This window comes from Trachurus trachurus, assembly GCF_905171665.1.
Source record: "Trachurus trachurus genome assembly, chromosome: 1".
Lineage (NCBI taxonomy): Eukaryota > Metazoa > Chordata > Actinopteri > Carangiformes > Carangidae > Trachurus > Trachurus trachurus.
Window position 1 is genome coordinate 5,129,635 of NC_139891.1, and position 19,567 is coordinate 5,149,201.

General features: G+C 41.9%; 1 protein-coding gene across 2 annotated transcripts; it reads left to right on the plus strand.

The window, feature by feature from the left end:
- Window positions 1-14,849: 14,849 nt before the first annotated feature.
- On the plus strand, window positions 14,850-18,035 carry LOC310988654 (keratin, type I cytoskeletal 13-like). 2 transcript variants are annotated; one of them, XM_083975331.1, is made up of 8 exons: window positions 14,850-15,347; window positions 15,736-15,818; window positions 15,934-16,090; window positions 16,191-16,352; window positions 16,498-16,623; window positions 17,298-17,518; window positions 17,627-17,640; window positions 17,751-18,035. In XM_083975331.1, exons 1-8 carry the CDS (start codon window positions 14,919-14,921, stop codon window positions 17,798-17,800), a joined length of 1,242 nt encoding a protein of 413 aa, XP_083831457.1. In that variant the 5' UTR covers window positions 14,850-14,918; the 3' UTR covers window positions 17,801-18,035. The 2 variants fall into 2 exon arrangements, with proteins under 2 accessions (XP_083831457.1, XP_083831458.1); XM_083975332.1 differs by lacking the exon at window positions 17,627-17,640 and having other exon boundaries at window positions 17,298-17,565.
- Window positions 18,036-19,567: the final 1,532 nt, after the last annotated feature.

Consider the following 19,567-nt stretch of genomic DNA (forward strand, 5'->3'; position numbering starts at 1 on the left):
GTTGGAAGGTCTGAATCTGGACCAGGTAGGATTACTGGAGTTGATCTGCAGTTGGAAGCATCACTTCGGTCTCCTTGGTTATATAGCAACCACCAACAGAAAAGTGGGAGGGGCTAAGAGGGACACTTGAAAGGGAAGAATGCAGCTGACAGGATTACCCCCCTACTCCTCAATCTCTCCATCAACATGGGTGTGGTGACTGGTGGGTAGGGGCTCAACCACCTCTTTTCAGGTCGAACTCGTGATTCCACATTTTATGGTTTCTCAATGAAACCGGCATTCCACGAATGCTGCATGGCTCATTGTTTTCCATCGTCCCACACCTTCATTTTTTAATTGGCGCCGTTCTTGTTTTGCTGCTTCAAAGCTGCTTTAGAGGCACAAACATAGATTATAGAGTTAAAAACAGAACATTCCTAAAAAGAAAATGCTATGTGTAGCTATTTTACTGTCCTGAATAGCTCACAGTAGTGACAGAAATGACATATACCAGTGACAATTTCACCTTGGTGAAACATGGGGCCAAAGGTTGAAGGCAAGGCATTTCTTTGTTAGCCATGGTTATTTTTGTCACACTAGCTTGTAGGTATGATGCTAAAGAGCTTGTTAATTAATATTCATAATTTATGAGGATATAAATGTATGGATAAATTTGAGTTCGTATTCATCTGATATACATGCAAAGGTGCAAAGCTAACCTGGACCACTTACATTAGGTGGCTGTGGCTCAGGAGGCAGAGCAGGTCATTCACTAAGCAGAAGGTCGATGGGTCGATTCCCGGCCCCCCCCAGTCCGCATGTCGAAGTGTCTTTGGGCAAGACACTGAACCCACACTTGCCCTCTGTGAATGTGTGTGTAAAAGGGTGAATGTGACAAAAACAGTGTAAAGGGCTTTGAGTGGTCTGAGTGACTAGAAAAGCGCTATATAAGTCCATTTACCATTTACATTACCGGACAACTGTCAGCAGAGCACACAGCTGTGAATCCATGTGTGTCAAAAACATTTCAGATACACTTCCATTCATTTGAACTAAACGCCTTTAATGTAAATGCGCTGTAAACTGCCTTGATCTGTCGTGTCAAATAGACACATATTACCATAACGGCTGTCAATCTCATCCACTTCAGACTTTAAGTTATTCAATAATTATAAGGCAGCCAACAAACTATTAACTGATTTTTGAAAATATCTCTTCGGGCTTTCCTCCCCATAAATAGTTATTTGAACATTCAGTTCAAAAGATTTGTTCAGTCGTATGTTAACCAACCTGTTCCACATTTCCAACATGTCTTTCTTTTTTTTTTATTGTCACATAAGCTCCAGCCCACACACTTGAACCTATGGAAGTACTGTGACATTGTATGATACTATCCTTATGCACCTCATACAAACAGAAAATACAGGTTGTGTACATCAATGTGCGTCATTGTTACTTAACTTACAATTAATATGACTAATACATTATTTGTCTTACAGTACACAATCAGCTTTTACTCATTCCTTCTTCTTCACAAAAACTAATTTGACACCAGCACTGCAACATGGATAATGAAAAACACATACACTTTGACTCTATATTTTTTATAAAGCTCATTACTTACAGGTCTTTTATCCCTGGGGCCCCACTGATGACAAAGGGGGAAAAGCATTCTCAGTTCGGGCCCCAAGGCTCTGGAATGACCTGCCGGGTCAGCTACATCAGTGTTCTGTTTTAAATCTCTCCTTAAAACTAATTTCTATCGGAGAGCTTTTCCTGATTTCATTTAATTGTATTGGTTGTCATTTTATTGGTTTTATTGTTGTACAGCATTTTGTAACATTTGTTTTGTAAAATGTGATAAACCCAACCTGTTTACATCACAGCAACAAACAATCATAGTTAACTCCCACACTGTCAGTCATGTTGCGCATTGCTTGCTTGAACTTGGCAGTGGCCCAACAATGACATATTTGATAAAGAAAACTCTATGGCTCTATCTTAAGTTCATGTTTGATGTTTTAAGATTCCTTTTGTTTCAAATGTTGGCTCTGTTTTCCACAGCTAAACTTTATGACTGACTGTTGAAAAAAGAAAAACAAAAATGACAACAGCGGTCCCTTTGATGATTTAGTTTCATTATTATGGGCCTTTCTTCTGACCGAGTCCCTTTTCAACTCATTCACTTAGTTGTTTCATGTAGCCTAAACATGGAACAATAAAACAATAGTTTGACATGAAAATGTACTTTTGAGTACTTCAACTCAAGAAAATTGACTGAACAACTTTAATTTGTATTAAAGTAATGCATGACCAGGACTCTAATAGTTGTGTTTAAATATTACATTCAATACTATACTAAACCCTTGGGATTTCCTCCTAAGATGTGCCTGAAAAATGACAATTCAAACTTGTTTCACTGGTGAAACGCCACTCGCCTTTGTCACAATGGAGGGCACTGTGTTATTGGGAAACATTGTGAAACAGCCTGGGAGACAGCCCTACCCCCCTAGCAACAAAGTCTGATGTTGGCATATTCAAACAAGCTAGTTTTTATGGTTTTTATCACCCCCGTGCCATGCCACTAGCTGTTTTAAATTATTATAGTTTTCAGGTTATCTCCTAGAGGAAAAGTAGCTGCCAGTCACTGACTTCCTCTGTATCATTTCACAACCACTTCAGTCAGCAGTCTCACTGATAAGCAGGGCGAGGTTTAAAAATGGATGATTGACGGTTTGATTGCATCTGAAGAATGTCAGTAATTTGTTTTTGTCTTTTTTTTTTTTTTTACATAGCGTGCCATGGAAAATCAAATTTTAGACCACAATACAGTTTTTTTTTTTTTTTTTTTTTTTACGATTTTTTAAAATACTACTAACAAATATCAGTGGGCAATGATTTTGTATCCATGTCTGTGTAAAGATGTCAACTCAGGGTTTAGTCTGTAATGTAGCTTTGAATTATTAACTAAAAAAACTTGAATGTGATCACAAAAAAGGTGCTTTAGGTAGTTTTCCTTTGACAGTTTGACCTGTCATAGAAAATGTATAAATACATATTAACAAGCATTCCACTGTCCAAGTGTCTCAGTAAGACAGGAGACAGTGCTCAGAGCTGCACAGATAGTCAGACACATGCTTTCCTGATATGCAAAGAGAAATGATCTTGTAAAGCTACACACAGCATGAGCAAAGTAAATTGAAGTCCTTCCCTCCTGTAGAAGGTTTAGATCAACCCCACGGCTGAATCTCATCTGGTTTTCTATACAGTGTGTCAAGTCTTTTGACTTATAATAGGTTTTCCAACTTAACCCACCGTTGTGGGCCTCACAGTGCGCCACTAATGCAGTAAGCTGATGATGCATGATTATTAGCTTGTAAAACAGCTCTCTTGATTTTTACTCTTAAAAGAAATCCTCGGCGTAGTGCAGAAAAGTTCTTTTGTTCTGTAAGACACTGAGTAATGCTGCTCTGCCTGCCTTATCTGTGTCACACGAATACCCTTTGTGTGTTTCTGCCAGTTCAAAAGATAAGCAATGTTGATCGCATGTGCTAACAGACATTTCAGGTGAAGCAACACACATTTGTGTTTGAATAAGTACTCATTCATGAGAAGTGTTGAAGTTCTCATGAAGAGGAGATTTTTGTAAGACAGTTAGTAGTTATGTAAAAAACCTTTCTGTGTTATTTTGCTCACAGAACTGAGCTGTGGCGAAGTAATGATGTGTTATTCTGTATTTATCTGTGTTGTTTGTTTTATGTTAAACTGTGTTTTTAACTTATGTTTCTTTTATGCACATGTCAAAGAAGAATTTCCACTGCTTTTTGCAGGGGACAATAAAGGTTTTCTGAATCTGAACTCCATCTGTTTCAGTCACAGTCACAGTCATATGGTGACATTTGAAGTAAATGTATTATTGATCAATGTGATAAATTAATATTGTAGCTGCAAACACAAACAGTCACAGAACATCACCAGGACATGGTGGGATTATTCTCTGTGTTACCCATGATATTCATTTAGTAGCCTACATAAAACACTGATTTTGCTTGACATGATTTTCTTTGCATGTGTTCTACAGTGATGAATTACACCTCACTATGACAACCAGCTGGTACAAATTGACTTAAATTACTGGAAAATTACATTTATCGTTTTAAAGTGAAAACTCCCCATGCAACACAGATGATACAGAACTAGTAGATTTAACACTGTATGAAGAGAATGGACCTTCTGTCTGTCTGCGGCCGTTTACAGCATGTTCAATCCTAATAGACTTTCTTGCAGATCACAATGAAAACACCAGCAGTATGTCTTTAATGATATACAGTCTCTCTGGGTTATATAATAAAATAAAACGGTGCTGGTTATGTTGCCCTGAGAAAGGGGAAAAAAAAGAAAAAGTTTCAGAACGTGGACCAATCCAGACCGAGCACACGCTCACTCCTCCCTTCAGCCCTCCACACCCCCTTTGTTTCACTGTAAGAAACACACAGATCCAAGTGGACACTAATTATCTGCTCACATGAACAACTGCATTTCCTCATTTTTTCTGCTGCATTCACAAAGTCACATTCTGCAGCTGTTCACTGCCAACAGATGTGGGCAACTGTGTTCGTCTGTGTGTGCATGCTTTGTGTCTATAATTGTGAAGAATATGTGTCTGTGTTTTTGGGGGAGCTTTCATTTGTATTTTAAAACAATTGGAACTCATCTGGACATTAAACACACATGCAATGGTCCGATCTGATAGACAATATATCAATAAATGGAAGTGCCAATGTCAAACTATCAAAGAAAAAGCTCATACACCAGATCTGACACTCACTCTCTACAACTTTCACAGCTTCCTAGGGTGTGGCAGGGTGATTCACTTACACTACACCGAAATGATGCAAGTTCAGTTTACATGCGAGCAGTTTTTGCACTGACCAGCACTAGGTGGTGCACTCTGACTGCAAGCCTCACCTGGACCCTTCAGAAATCAGTTTTGCCGGACGGGTGTGGCTGTGTGATAACCAGCTGCACTGGGAGAGACACATCAGCCCCCGAGGACCTTATTACAATGTCTCTTTCTCCAATTTGACTTATGAACCCAGTTTTACAACATCACATTTCTATCACTTACAGGAACTCTCCATCTTCATTTAAAACATCACTTCTCTATAGCATGGGATTACAAGAGACCTAATGTTTCTTTCTTTCTTTCTTTCTTTTTTTTAACAATTTATTTATTTAAATTTTTCAAACAAAGTACAGTATTTCAGAGTCGATACCATTAACATTAGGCATTAACCCCCCATGGACAAGAGAGGGGTGAAAAAAGATAATAGTAATAAGAGACCTAATGTTTCTTATGCAGGAATAATACACAGGGCGAACATAGGAAATTCAGCGTAAACTTGAAACATACTGTGACACCTTTCTTTGGCACATCCACCTTTGTCACCATATCATAATATGCGCTTTATCTGATGAAATGAATGTAAAGTAGTAGTTCAACTACAGAATAAACACTTTCACACAGACCAAGCTATCCTAATGTACCTGCTTGAAAGAGGGTGGGTCTGTTTACACAGCATGAATGGGCATGATAGAGTCTATATGCACAGCGGGTGATTCACTATACAATGTGCAGGTGAATGAACTGTGCATGTTTAACTGTCTGTCTGATATGGAGTGAACACAACCTCCCCCACCCACCCACCACCCACCCACATACACAGTATATTTTCCTGATGATGTTCAGTCATCAGGTTCATTCCTGGATCGCTGTCAGAGATGTTGCATGCTGGGATGTTTCAGCACAGTGCAGGCTTGAATAGTTGAGCAGGATGTGATAATACCTGTGGAGGGGTGTGGTACATTTTCGAGGAGGCTCTAAGGACGATTGTTGCTCCACATAGCCTCACATCTGTGATTCATAGTTATCAACCTAGAGCCGACTGCTTTGTGAACCATTACAGCTGTCTGACTGTGCAAGACATTACAAAAGACAGTGAAGAGCTGTACTTAAAACTCGGTAGAGCAGTTTACTGTTGAGCAAGACAGTGTTGATAAAGCTCTTCACAGAAGCTGGGTATGGCTTTTCATTAAGTCATATAACTTTGGAACTGATTTACAGAGCTCCATCAAACACTCCATTGTTGGCACAAATACACAAAGTTACAGAGGTCATTTCTGGTTAATTGCTCTACTAATTTCTCCAGAATGTGGCGTAATGAGCTGCTCAGTGATAACAGATCAAAAACAAAGATAGTGCCACTGCTATCATCAAATTAGATTTTTGATTTTTATACTTCCCCTAGCACAGCTAAAAGGCTCAAAATGTTGTTACATGTTGATCATCTTTTCAGCATCAATATTTGACAATGAGCACTGAGCACAAAGTAAAGCGCAGACAATATTTTGCATGTGGCCATAAAGCAAAAAGATTAGATCGCTACCAAATTTCACTGGATAATTGCACAAGATGAAAAGTCAGGGGGTGACCAAAGATTTGAGGATTAATCCTCAGGGAACCATGACTGTCTATGCAGACTTTTATGACATCTGCTGCAATATTTCAGTCTGGACTACACTGGTGGGCTACCATCCACAGAGCCATGCTGCTACCTTATATGCCTGCATATTTGTCATTTCATTGCTTATAAATCACCAGCATGATAAGCGCAGTAGGTGACATGTTCCCTTGTTTTATTACTGCTAAAGTGCAATAAAACAAACACATTGCAGCTCTCTGAAGAGGCGGTGCACCAACTCAAATTCAGTGCAGTGCTGTTTGTCTTAATAATCACCAAAGATGAAAAAAAAAAAAACTTTGTTCGTGTATCAATATCTTGTGTGATATCTGCACTCTTGATGGAAAACTGGTAATGAGGCATGGGCTGGACTGTAACCTGCAGGATGACCAAGGGAAATAACAGCTGTGTAGTGTTGGTGAAAGTATGAGTACGTGAGCCCTCAGCAGTGACTTCACAGGGCTATGACAAACAGTGCACTGATGCCCCATATAAATATGACAAATTGTGATGTGCCAACTGCTCTTACAGGAAGTGACAGGCCTGTGAACACATCTCATTCCCACCACAAGATGATGGGAAAGACACTGTAGTTATTTACACTCAGGTGAAGGAATCCAGTCCGTCCAGATCTCCGAAACAATAGACAAGATTCAAGCAGGAGTGGTGACACATAGTTGCTATGCTGCACACAAACAGCGGATTATTTTGATGCTGTTTTGAGTCTATGGTAACTTTAAGGTGATACGTCTGAGCGAAGAAACAGGACAATGGACATCCTGTTATGTCTCTACGGACCCTGAGTCTTTGTTTTTACACTGAATAGAAACCATCCCTCCATTTCTTTACAGCTGAAAGACAAAAACCTAGGCCGAAGCAGAACAGATGAACTACTAATGTGTTATTGCCGGAGGAAATTACCCTGTCATAGTTCAGCGGGTGGCAATTTTGCGGTGTATATCAACCATTTATCACAGGTGATTTGAGACAGATTTATGACCTCCATATATTTAATTGATTTTCCCTTGTAAAGGTATAGGACTGTAATTGTCCTTTCCTTAGAAATTTGACACACATTGCTGCCTGCAGCACAACTGATTTTAATTACCATAGCAGTGCAGTGTAGCACACTAATTAAGAATGCAATCACTGCAAAAGTTGTCAAGCAATGCTTGTGAATAAATTATCTGCACATATTGCACAATCTCCTAGCCTGAATACCAGTCCTCGAAAGGTTGAAGTCTGTTTATCAAGGGTCCTTATCTTCCCTTTTACACAGTGCCTGTCTGAATTGTAGAGGAGACGAGGTGGAGTAGCATTTCCATGAGTCATGCAGTTTATTACACATAATGAATAAAAAAACTCCCATGCAGGACAAGTGGAGACACCTTTAGTTTGAGATAAAATGTCTGAAAAGCTGTTAAAGATTTATAGGGCTTTACTACAGAATCACAGACTTAAATATGAGTGTTTAATTGAAGTTGGTAGAAGTCTGGCAGGTCCTGTTTGTTTTGTTCCCAGTCCTGTTTAGCCAGACACCATAAAGCTAGGTTAATCTGGGTCTGTAGCTCTCAGGAGAAGCTGTTAACAAAGTCAGTCTTTACTCATTTACCAGAACACAGCCAAAAATAGCCGGCATTGATACTTTACATAAGATAGATGGAAAAGAAAAAGTGTTAGAGTTTCTTTTAAAATTGTAGAAGAGATTTCTCAGTCAGCCGTGTGCATGAGTCATAAGGTTGGTTTTAGTGAAAACACCCATCTATGGTCTCCAGCCCAAGTGGCCATGAAGTCATTCCCCTTTGGGTTGACGTGATGTGAAGCAATGATCTGTCTCCGCACACAGAGCTGTGTTTCAGTAGACAGCCCAGACGGCATGCTGTGTAGCTGCCCTACCTGTTTGTCAGTAGCTGTGCCAAGACTGACACTGATTAGTTGTAATGCAGCTTAATGCTATGATCCTATTCATTTACGCAGCATGTTGTGGATTCAGGGTTCGATTGCATGATTCATTGCAGATGGTGTGCAGTAAACTCACCTGGATGTTAACATTTTCACTCAACAGTCTCTGGTGTATCTTTACCCACTCTCTGGTTTTGTGTATTTTTCCCCTGTGAGCTCCTAGTGGGAGTTTTTCTTGTTCTCAGCGAGGGTCTTAGTGTTTCCACTGGGTTCTGACAGGCCCACTGAGACTATGCATAACAGTGATTTAGGGCTACACAAATAAACTTGACTTGACTTGTTTTTAACTCCAATCAAATCAAGAGCAACCTGGGAGCTACTATTGAACATTTTGGTCTTAAACTTGAAATATATTTAATGTGTTCAAACTCTCAAACCACAGAGGACTTCTATATTTGTGTAGTTCCTGTTATAAAAGTGACCTCCCTTTTTAAAGACTGACATTTGTTGAAGCAAACTATGTTAAGACATAGTAGCTATAAAGGGTCAGGAATGAATAACAGAGAAAGCAGTTGGTCTTCATACTTTTGTAGGTCACTTAAAGCAGAAGTAAGTGATATATTTGTGTTAATATAATTCTTAAATAGTTATATCTTCCGACAGCAATCACTTACATAGAGTGTTTGGTCTGAAACACGGGTCTGTCAGTCACTCTGCTCTGCTCTGAGCCGAGGAGAAAACATTTATCGTATCCTACAGTTTTTATCCAATGAGGAGAGAGAACGGCATGAAGGGCTGTGTGTGCAGCCAAGGGATGCGCGTGAATGTGGTGACGTAGGGACGAGGACTGTTATGGTGCGTTCAAGGCAACTCGTAACTCGTGTTTTTCCGACCTGTGAAGTTGTACCAGTTCAATCTGGTACGAGTTCACGGGTCAGAAGTTACGAGTGGCCGTTATAGTGACTTTCACAGGTAAAACAGGTCGGAAAAACACGAGTGGGTTGCCTGGAACGCTACAAAGTCGTAAGTTGTGACTTGAAGCTGTAATTTACGGTTTCAAAAGCCTACCTGGAACGCAGCATTAGCCAAAACGACCGGATCGCTTACATCTGCTTTAACATGACTCATGCAACATTTGGAGAAATATGTGTGTTTGTTTGCTTGCAGAGTGTAAGATAAGAAGATTGATGCCACTATAATATTGAAGCTACTGACAGAACTGGCTAACTTGGCTTGGCTTAGTTTATCTTAGCATGAAGGCCAAGTTCAGTCACCACCTGCTCTCCTGCTGACTTCTTTGGCCATTTCTGCACTTGGTCAACGAAAAGTCTGACAAACAAAATCACAACTTTTCAGGCATCTCGTTTTTAGATGAATTATACAAATGGGATTTAAAGTGTTAATCTTTAAGTTTGATGGTGAATTTGTTTTGTTTTTAACTCCTAGTGGCAGGCCATTTCCTTCTACATCTTTCCTTTTCGCTAAGTTAACCCTTAAGACACACCAGGGAAGGACCACTCTGCAAAGGTGTCATTCTGAGGGTTTTTGTTAGTCGTGCTAGCTTGTCTGTATGGGAGGATGTTGTGTTAAAGGGATAGTTCACCCAAAATTCAAATTTCACTGATTATCTACTCACCCTCATGTCGACTAAGGGCTGGGAGACGTTTCAGAGTCCTCTGTGCCTTCTCTGAGTTACAACGGGGCTCGGCACTGCATGTCCCAGTGTCTCAGTTCACTGCTTTGCCTGTTTCAGTGCAAATCTTGCGCGATTTGCATTGACACCCAGTTCACGGCGCCGCAAATCGTGCGAGATTCTGGCAGAGCAACACTGGGAGCTTCAGCTACAAACAAGCTTGAAATATAGACTTATTTAATTTTTTTCGGAACAATTTCTCATGTTGGGGCTTCAATACAAGAGGGACATTACAGACGAGACGAGCACTATGGAGGTATTTGGATGTTTTTTTGGTGTGTCTTTTTGGACGAAGAAAAGTGAGGCCCATTCACAACCGTCATGTGGACGGAGGACTCTGAAACTTCTCCCAGCCCTTAGTCGACATGAAGGTGAGTAGATAATGAGTGAAATTTGAATTTTGGGTGAACTATCCCTTTAACAACGAAGAAGCTCGTAGAGTGAAATGGAGTGAACCCTGGTTCTGAGAGAAAGGGCCATTCATTTTTCCCACTGTAGCGTTAAACAGCACTCACAGCTAGAGAAAGTGTACGACTTGGGTCAGAATCAAACGCTGGGTTTAGTCATCAGTCCAGATGATTAAAGGAACAGTTCACCAAAAAATACTGAATACTCCGGAGTAGTTTTTTATTCCTCAAAGTGCTGGAGACCCGGGAGCGGGGTTCGTAGTCCAACAAAAATTCTTACATATATGAGAGTCAATAGCGCCCGACACAAAAAGGTCCATAAAACTAAACAATTCTCAATTCTGCTCGTCCGCTGCAATCCAAGTGTCCTGAAGGATATAGTCCAGAGCAGAGGTTGCGCTAGACTTTTTCGTTGTCGGTCATTTTGACTGACGGGGTCATAAAAATTCCATCATAATCTATTTTTACCGGTCACTTCATTTTTTTAAAATGATAATAATGACATATTCAATAGCATTCAATTTTAATTCATATCAAGTCGCATAGTGCACTTGAGTTGTCTGAAAATTACAGCCCCCCCCCACACGCACAATGTGCCTCTCATCTCTCTTTTACGCACAGAGGCAGCCATTGCGCATCACTGAAACAACTGAAGCAACTAGACCACACAGCCAGATACAGCATACATTCTGACAGGACAAAACCCCACGCAGCTTTAAGTGTTATAAACAATGCCACGGCGGGCAAAATGCATTAAAAGAAGGCTTAACGTTACCTTTGGAAGAGTTGTATGCGGCGAGTGTGGCCACCAAAACTAAGTTCTTTCCACTGGGTTGGACATTTTCGGGTCAAGTCTCTCTCAAAGTCCAGCTGAAGCGTCTGGACCTTACTTTTATGAAGCATTGCAAAAACATTCCAAAAACACCCAAAACGGATCTTTTCTGAAACGATGATGTCATAACCCGACCGCTCTACCTGTACGGAGACACACCGGTAGCCTACAGCAACAGTCTATGGACGTAACTTCAGCGTCTTGACTACTGTCGGTCCCTCGGACATTGCAGCTGAATCTCGCCCGTTATATCATTATCGATCGTCATATTTACACCGACACGACTCATCAACATTTAACCCACTTATAATGTTTGGAGTTTGAATACTGCGGGGAAGCTGTCTGTCTTCTTCTCTGTTGTTGGTGTTTATGTTTGGCAGCAGCGCTACAGCGCCACACACACTCCACACAGGCCTGGAGTAGCTACTACAGCGTTTTCGACTGAATGTCCACCAGCCAGCTGTGAGGTTTAAAAAAATTTTTTTTTTAATCTAATTCTCACCGTAGTGACTTCGTGACATTGTCGTTATCCACCACTCCATTTATTGATTATCCGCCGGCTTCATTGTAAACAAATGCACATGGCCAGACGCCATGGGTGTGAATTGCAATCTGTCAAAATGACGGATGGCCTCAAAATTTTTCCATCACCGTTTTTAAAAAACGGTCAATGCCTGGAAATATTCGGTTAACGCGACCCCTGGTCCAGAGTTTACTCAAAACAACGTAATTTAGGCAAGTCCGGTCATGTCCGCGTGCATTGCGTGAACGAAAGAGCATGTCCCAGGCAAATTCAATACAGGGCTGTTTAGGCTGTAAAATGTCCTAAATGACGTTGTTTCAAGTAAACTCTGGACTATTGGTGCCTTCATGTGCTATGGTAATTATGGTAAATACCAAAAGACGACGTGAAAATTGCACATGAACACCCTCTCATGTGGTATTTTCCACTGGGCAACTCGTAGAATTTTTTGATGCCCGAGCTGCCAAGATGAGAATAACCTTGACCTTTTCAACATCAACAGCTATTCACTTTATGTATGCGTGCATGTACAGTAAAAAAAAAACGCTTTTAAAAAGCTAGCCAAATAGCCAGTGCTAAATCTCCATGAATATTATTTACCGTTTGAGTTTTGATAATTCATCTTCTTGCTGTAAGAAATGAACTAGGCAATCCAAGATTGTTTTACCCCATACATGTAGATGCCGCATGTGTATACAGTATCTATGGTTTTACCCAAGTCTGAATCTATGTGTCCACCATCTTTATTTTCTCTGTACAACAACAAAAGCACATGAACACAACGCACTGGTAAATACCAGGTCACAAGTGGAAAATACCACCCGTACCATGGAGTCAGCATATATCCCTTCAGGACACTTGGATTGCAGCGGACGAGCAGTAGGCTATGGAGGACTATTAGAGGGTTTTTGTGTAGTTTCATGGACGTTTTTTTGTCGGGCCCTATTAATCTCATATAAAGTTTTCGTTGGACTACGAACCCCCCTCCCGAGTCTCCAGATGCACTTTGAGGTATAAAAAACTACTCCGGACTATTCATCAGCATGAGAGTGAGTCACTAATGACTAAATTTCATTTTTTGATTAACTCTTTCTTTAATAACTGGATTAAAAAGTATCATTGCTTAAAAGTCAAAGGTACAAACCTCAGAAACACAATATTTTGTTTACTGAGGCTACACATGTTTTAACACGGCTCAAATCGATTTACTTTTGAATTCTGTGTCAGTTTTGTTGTTGCCACAGTTTATTTTGTGAATATCTAAACCCATGAACTGACTGGCTTTTTCTCCATAGCAACCAAGCCCAAAGCTCATGAGTATTTTTGTATTTCTATCTTTCTGCCATGCAAAAACGATACACACAACATTATTTCTCACAAATAATTGGGACCGTCACATTACCAAGCTAGATTGTATTGATCTTCTCATATAAACTCATAAACCAATAAGCATATTTTCCAAAATGTCCAACTTCCCCAGTAAAATCTAAACCTAAAGTTATTTATTTCATTAAAAACTGCCTGTAATGTAAGTGATAAACCGACACAATATTGTATAGCCTACTGAGTGATTTCTGATCCTCATAGAACAACTAATGGTGCAGTATAATGGCATTAAGGTTGAGAAAATGTAGTTCTGGTTTGCATAGAAAGTTATACTAAAGACAAATGATCTGTACTGTGCTGAGATAATCCTCTGATCAGTCCACAAGTACCTATAAGCAACTACTACTGTACTCGACTAGCACTATTTCTTTAGGGTTGATTATGTAATAAAGTTAAGTACATAGCAACCAAACCCTGCTCTTACACACAGTACACAAGAAGCATGATTCAGTTCTCCCTCTGACTGAGTGGTGACCCCACCGTGCCTCCCTATCCCCCACCCCCAGCTGACATCAGATGTTAAACCACAAGAGGACCAAAATTGGCAAGAGCCCAACTCTGAGATAAGGAGGAAACACACACACACACACACACACACACACACACACACACACACACACACACACACACACACACACACACACACACACACACACACACACACACACACACACACACACGCAAGTACACTCAACTACCCACACAAAAGCCTCCCTCACACAGCTTTAAACCCAGGACAAAACCAAGTTAGGAGTTAGCACACGAACACATGCACACACACACACACAGGATCACAGGATACAGGACTGAGGGGGGATGTTATGTATGATATGGTGAACAATGGGGGTGATGACGACTTGCCTCAAATGGGTTTGACTGACAATACTGAAAACAAAGCAGTTTGTTTTTTCAAGGCTAGAAAGTTTTCATGATCTGTCAATCACTTTATTAAATAACAAGTCTCGATGTGAGCCAGACTGTATAAGTAAGAGTAGTCTAAAATCTGTTATGGTAACAGAATACTGGTACAAACATCTGATGCTACAAATAATTATGTTGCAAAACCAATGCATCATGAATCCAATGAAATGTTTCCTTAGGATTAACTCGACTGTGACTCGGTTTTATCACCATGGATAATTTTTTTCTTGACACTACTAGAGGTTATTGTTTGCAAAGTGCTTGATGCGAATGTTGACTCATGGCGGGGCGAACGGTATCGCTGCAGCCTCCTCTGTTTGTATTACAGTAGGATACAGCATGACTGGCGTGATCCAGACGAGAGCTGCAGGTGTTGATGAAAGCATACAGAGACCATCACATACTGTACTTGCACATATACACTCCCACAATGAGGTCCCCACAGACCAATAGAAGCCCCCCCTGCTACACACACACACACACACACATTCCATCACAGTTTCCTCACAGGAGTGGAAAGAAACCCAATCCTGGTCCTTAAAGGAAAACAAATGGAGGTTCTGCCAAGCCTGTGGCTGAAGTGCAAAGGAAAACTCCCTCCACCTCCCTCCTCCCAGTCAGACCCGCCCCTGGTCCAGCACTATATCAAGAGCCTGCCTCCCTTTATCAAACCCCACAGTCCTGCTACAGTGTACAGCTGTATCACAGTCCTCTCTCCTCCAGTCCTCTCTTGACCAGCAGGCAGTCAGCCATCATGTTTTACAGCCAGAGCATCGCCACTGGTCCCATGATCACCAGGCAGAGCCGCAGCTACACATCCAGCGCTCCTGCCCAGAAGGCTCACAGCGTGTCCGGCCTCAGCTTCAGAGGAGGCCCTCGCATCTCCTCCGCCAGCTCCGTGCGCACCTACTCCTCCGGGTATGGAGGTGGCATGGGGATGGGCGGTGGCGCCGCCTTTGACCTGTCCGGCGCCCTGGACCAAAGCGCCGTGCATCGTAACGAGAAGGCCACCATGCAGAACCTGAATGACCGCCTGGCTTCCTACTTGGAGAAGGTCCGATCTCTGGAGGCGGCCAATGCCAAGCTGGAGATACAGATCAGAGAGTACTACGAGCAGAAGGGACCAGCAGCAGAGAGGGACTACAGCAAATACTGGGCCATTATCAATGACCTGAAGGACAAGGTATAGTGTGTGCCAGCCTGAGTAGTTTTAACACCAGACAAGTCAAATGTTTGCAGTTCTGTTAATAATTATCAAGGGAGGATTTTAAGAGGGCTCAAACGTTACCATAAATTCTCCTGCCATAACCATGACGTAACAGCTTTCCCCAGAGACTGCATGATCTGTTGTATTCCTGAATCCTTGGTGGTCCTTTGGCCAATAAAGTCTCCTTAAATATTTTTCTTATTAAGATTTCTAAACAAGAAAAAGTGGTCAAATGTTGTGTATGGCAATTAAAACATGTGAGGTTACTAGTTTGAAATTTAAAACCAATCTATGCTTGTAGTAGTAGTTATTCAATGTAAATGTTTGCATTTTAACCCACTCCCTTTGTCGTTGCTCTTCTCAGATCGCTGGCGCCACCATCGGCAATGCCAACATCCTGCTCCAGATTGACAACTCCAAACTGGCTGCCGATGACTTCAGGACCAAGTAAGTGTGAACCATCTCCTTGTCTGTGGACGCATCTTTATCATGTGTCAAACGAGAATGAAGAAATGAAGCTCCAGTTGTTTCTGATAATTGTTCTCCACTCCAAACTAATTAGATTCGAGCACGAGCTGATGATGCGCCAGTCGGTCGAGGCTGACATCGCCAACCTGCGCCGTCTGCTCGACCAGACCACCCTCACGAAGGCTGACCTGGAGATGCAGATCGAAGGCCTGCAGGATGAGTTGGCCTACCTCAAGAAGAATCACGCAGAGGTGACCGATGCACTTCCTTCAAATATAATGAAAACGGCTTCCCTGCCCCCCCCAAAAAATCTCCATGCTGACCTCTCTCTCTCTCCCCTTGGTTGTTTAGGAGCTGGAAGCAATGCGCGCACAGCTTACAGGTACCATCAACGTGGAGGTCGATGCCGCACCCCAGCAGGACCTCAACAAAGTCCTGGAGGAGATCCGCGCCCAGTACGAAGGCATCACTGACAAACACCGTCGCGACCAGGAGTCCTGGTTCAATGAGAAGGTGAAAAGACTTCCTTATAAACAAAGGCTCTATATCCTACTCTTTGCAAATGACTGGGTTCTCTTTCTCAGCAGGTCTAACATGTAATTAAACATAATCTTGTGTGAAAGTGGACTTCTAACTGTGACTTTGCTTCTCGCTCTAGTCGGCAACCCTGAGCAAGGAGGTGGCCATGAGCACAGAGACAATCCAGACGTCCAAGACAGAGATCAATGACCTGCGGCGCTCACTGCAGGGCCTGGAGATCGAGCTGCAGTCTCAGCTCAGCATGGTGAGGAAAAAAAAAAACCTTAAACCCAAACCATCTGTTCTCATTTCACTGATCTTGCCTTATATGAGCAAAATCCCTAGATCCCTGTCTTGTCAGGAGGAAATGGAGAAGCACACACTGATAGAGGGTAAAGAGCAGAAGGGAGGGTAAAAAAAGAAGGAGGCTTTGTTGAAAGAAAGAAAGAAAGAAAGAAAGAAGGAAAGAAAGAAGGAAGGGAGGGAAAGAGAAGAGAGAGAGATAGAGCAATAAGAGTGATGGGAGCTGTGGAGAAGAGGAGGGAGGTGCTCCTGCTGAGGAAAACATTTTACAGACATCTGCTCAAAGCTTGCACAGAAAGCTGCAGGAATGCCAAACTGGATTATACTCCCATGTATTATCTGTGGCGAGCTGGAGTTAATCATTCAACACTCTCTGCCCACTGCCTCCCTCCTCACAGTGGAGGAGCAGCATCAAAGACCTCTACAAAGGCCTCCATAAAGGAACGCAGACATCCTACTGTAGCCTACCTGTCTGATATATATAATCCAGGGCGTGGCCGCCGGTGGTTGTCTGAAATCTGTCTGAACTGTCACAAAAGATGCATTACGGCAAAGCCAGCTTGTAAACGTGAACAACAGTGTATGTGTTGCGATTTGTGTGTGCATGGATTCAGCCACTTTTCCCCTCTCCAACAGAAAGGGGCTCTGGAGAACACGTTAGCAGAGACAGAGGCCCGCTACAGCTCCATGCTCGCCGGCTACCAGAACACAATCAACATGCTGGAACAAGACCTAGCCAACGTGCGCGCCAGCATCGAACAGCAGGGCCACGACTTTAAGATGCTGATGGACATTAAGACCAGGCTGGAGCAGGAGATCGCAACCTACAGAAGCCTGTTGGAGACAGAAGAGTCCAGGTAGACACAGTGACACACGAGCATGGACCTCTGCTAATGCTAATAAGGTGAGATCATGCCTCTCATTGTCTCTCTCTCTCTCTTTTTCTCCCCTCTCACTCATTATAGACCCATTTCTACAGGTAAGTGTCGTCTGTTTAAACAAGACATTACACAACCACGGTGTAGTCAGACTAATAAAACCTCATAGCACTGCCATCATCATCTTTTTTTCCTTCGTTTTTTTTTACAGGAGGCGGAAAGACCACAATCACAACCACCACTGTGCGCTCTTCCAGCTAGAAGGTCCAACTGGCAGGACAAGCTGTTCTCGGACACACAGACACACACAGACAATGACTTATGAAAGCTGTTACACGAGATAAGTGAAACTGTACTGAATAAAGGACTGAGATAAGTGAAGCCCGTGTTAAAGTTGAAGTATGAAACAACAATTGTAACTCAGAAGAAAGTCTGACACACTGTGTTTGTGTGTGTGTGTGGCCTGTCTGAAAAATAAATCTGCTGGTGAACGTAAGAGTTGTGTTATTTTGTGACTTAGCTGGTCTTTTTCTTTCTTTCTTTCTTTCTTTCTTTCTTTCTTTCTTTCTTTCTTTCTTTCGGGTCTTCATTTTTCCATAACATCGCTCTATTTATGTAGTTGTCATGGTAACGGCATTACATTCTGGGAGGTGGGATATAGGGTTGCGGAAATCTGAGTTACGTAACAGGGGCTGTTGTCAGGAAAGGGTGAACAATGGTTTACAGCTCCAGTGTGGAAAGCATTAGGGGTCAGAGAAAAAAGAAGTGAGAGCGCCGTGTTGAGCTGGAAGCTCTGAAAACTCAAACGGCACAAGAAAACAGTCAGAAAAGTGCAAGTTATGTGACCAAACAAAGAGAGTGACCCCAGAGTTTGACCAAAGAGGTTTTTCAAACAAGACACACCCAAATGGTTGACTAATCTTTGCCCTGGAGACTTTTCAACAGCGTGTTGCATGAAGTCTGTCACCTAGTAACAAGAACACATGTAGCTCAGGACAGAAACACTGAGTGGGAATGCAAACACTGACTAACAGAACAAAGAGGGTCATTGTGGAAGCAGGTGCTATCGGTGCTGCACTTTGGCCACCTTTATGACCCTGCGTTGATAGTGCCTGACCACAGAGCCGTTATGATAAAGCATCGTGAAGGGTGGGGTTACTTAGCTGCTGGTGACTAAATGTATGTTTGGTGCGAAAGAAGGGAGGAGAATTATTACATCCATGTGTTGTGCGTGTGTGTTTGTGTGTGTTAGGGAGAGAGGGAGTGGAAGTAGGCTTTGAGGCTCTGCACAGGTCAGCAGTTAGCCTGCAGCCTTTTAAAATTACAGTGAAATCCTGTGAAAGCTTCATAATTCTCAAATGATGGCGTAATGTTGGTTTTGGAGGAGAGAAAGAGAAGCCAACCCCCTCCGAGGAGCCTCGCTCACCCATATTTGGACCCGTTTGTTGCACATCAGCGTCTCTTCCACACTGTTATAATGATAGCTGATGACAAAGCCCTTCCAGTAATGCTTGTAATTTGATATGAAAATCCAAAGCAGAGGTCATAAAGAGATGTTACACCAACATCAGACCGTTTTACCCACATCAGTGTTAAAACCCAGTGGGGCAAAAAAGGGGAAAACTGTGCAAAACCATAACTAAGCATTCAATTATAAGCAAGCTGAAGTCAAACATGATGAATTCCACAAAGATATCACTATCTGTTAATATTTGAATGTCAGGCGTTCATTTGCCTCTAACGTGTCCCACACTGTCTCTCTCTCTCCCATCACTTTTTGGTGGTTTTAGTTTCAGTGTTTGTATAGTAGGCTATATTTAGTTTGTATAGTCAAATGTGGAACATCTCTGAATATGCATTATGGACTCTGTCCAAATCTTTAGGTTATATGCCAGTATGTGACTATAGGTGTAATTGTTAAATAAGAATGTAGACCTGACAGATGAGATTTTGTGCAAATAGCCGTTGTTTAATTTAGATTAAGGGTTTGTAAATAATATATATCTTGCAGAGAGCTGGATGAGATCC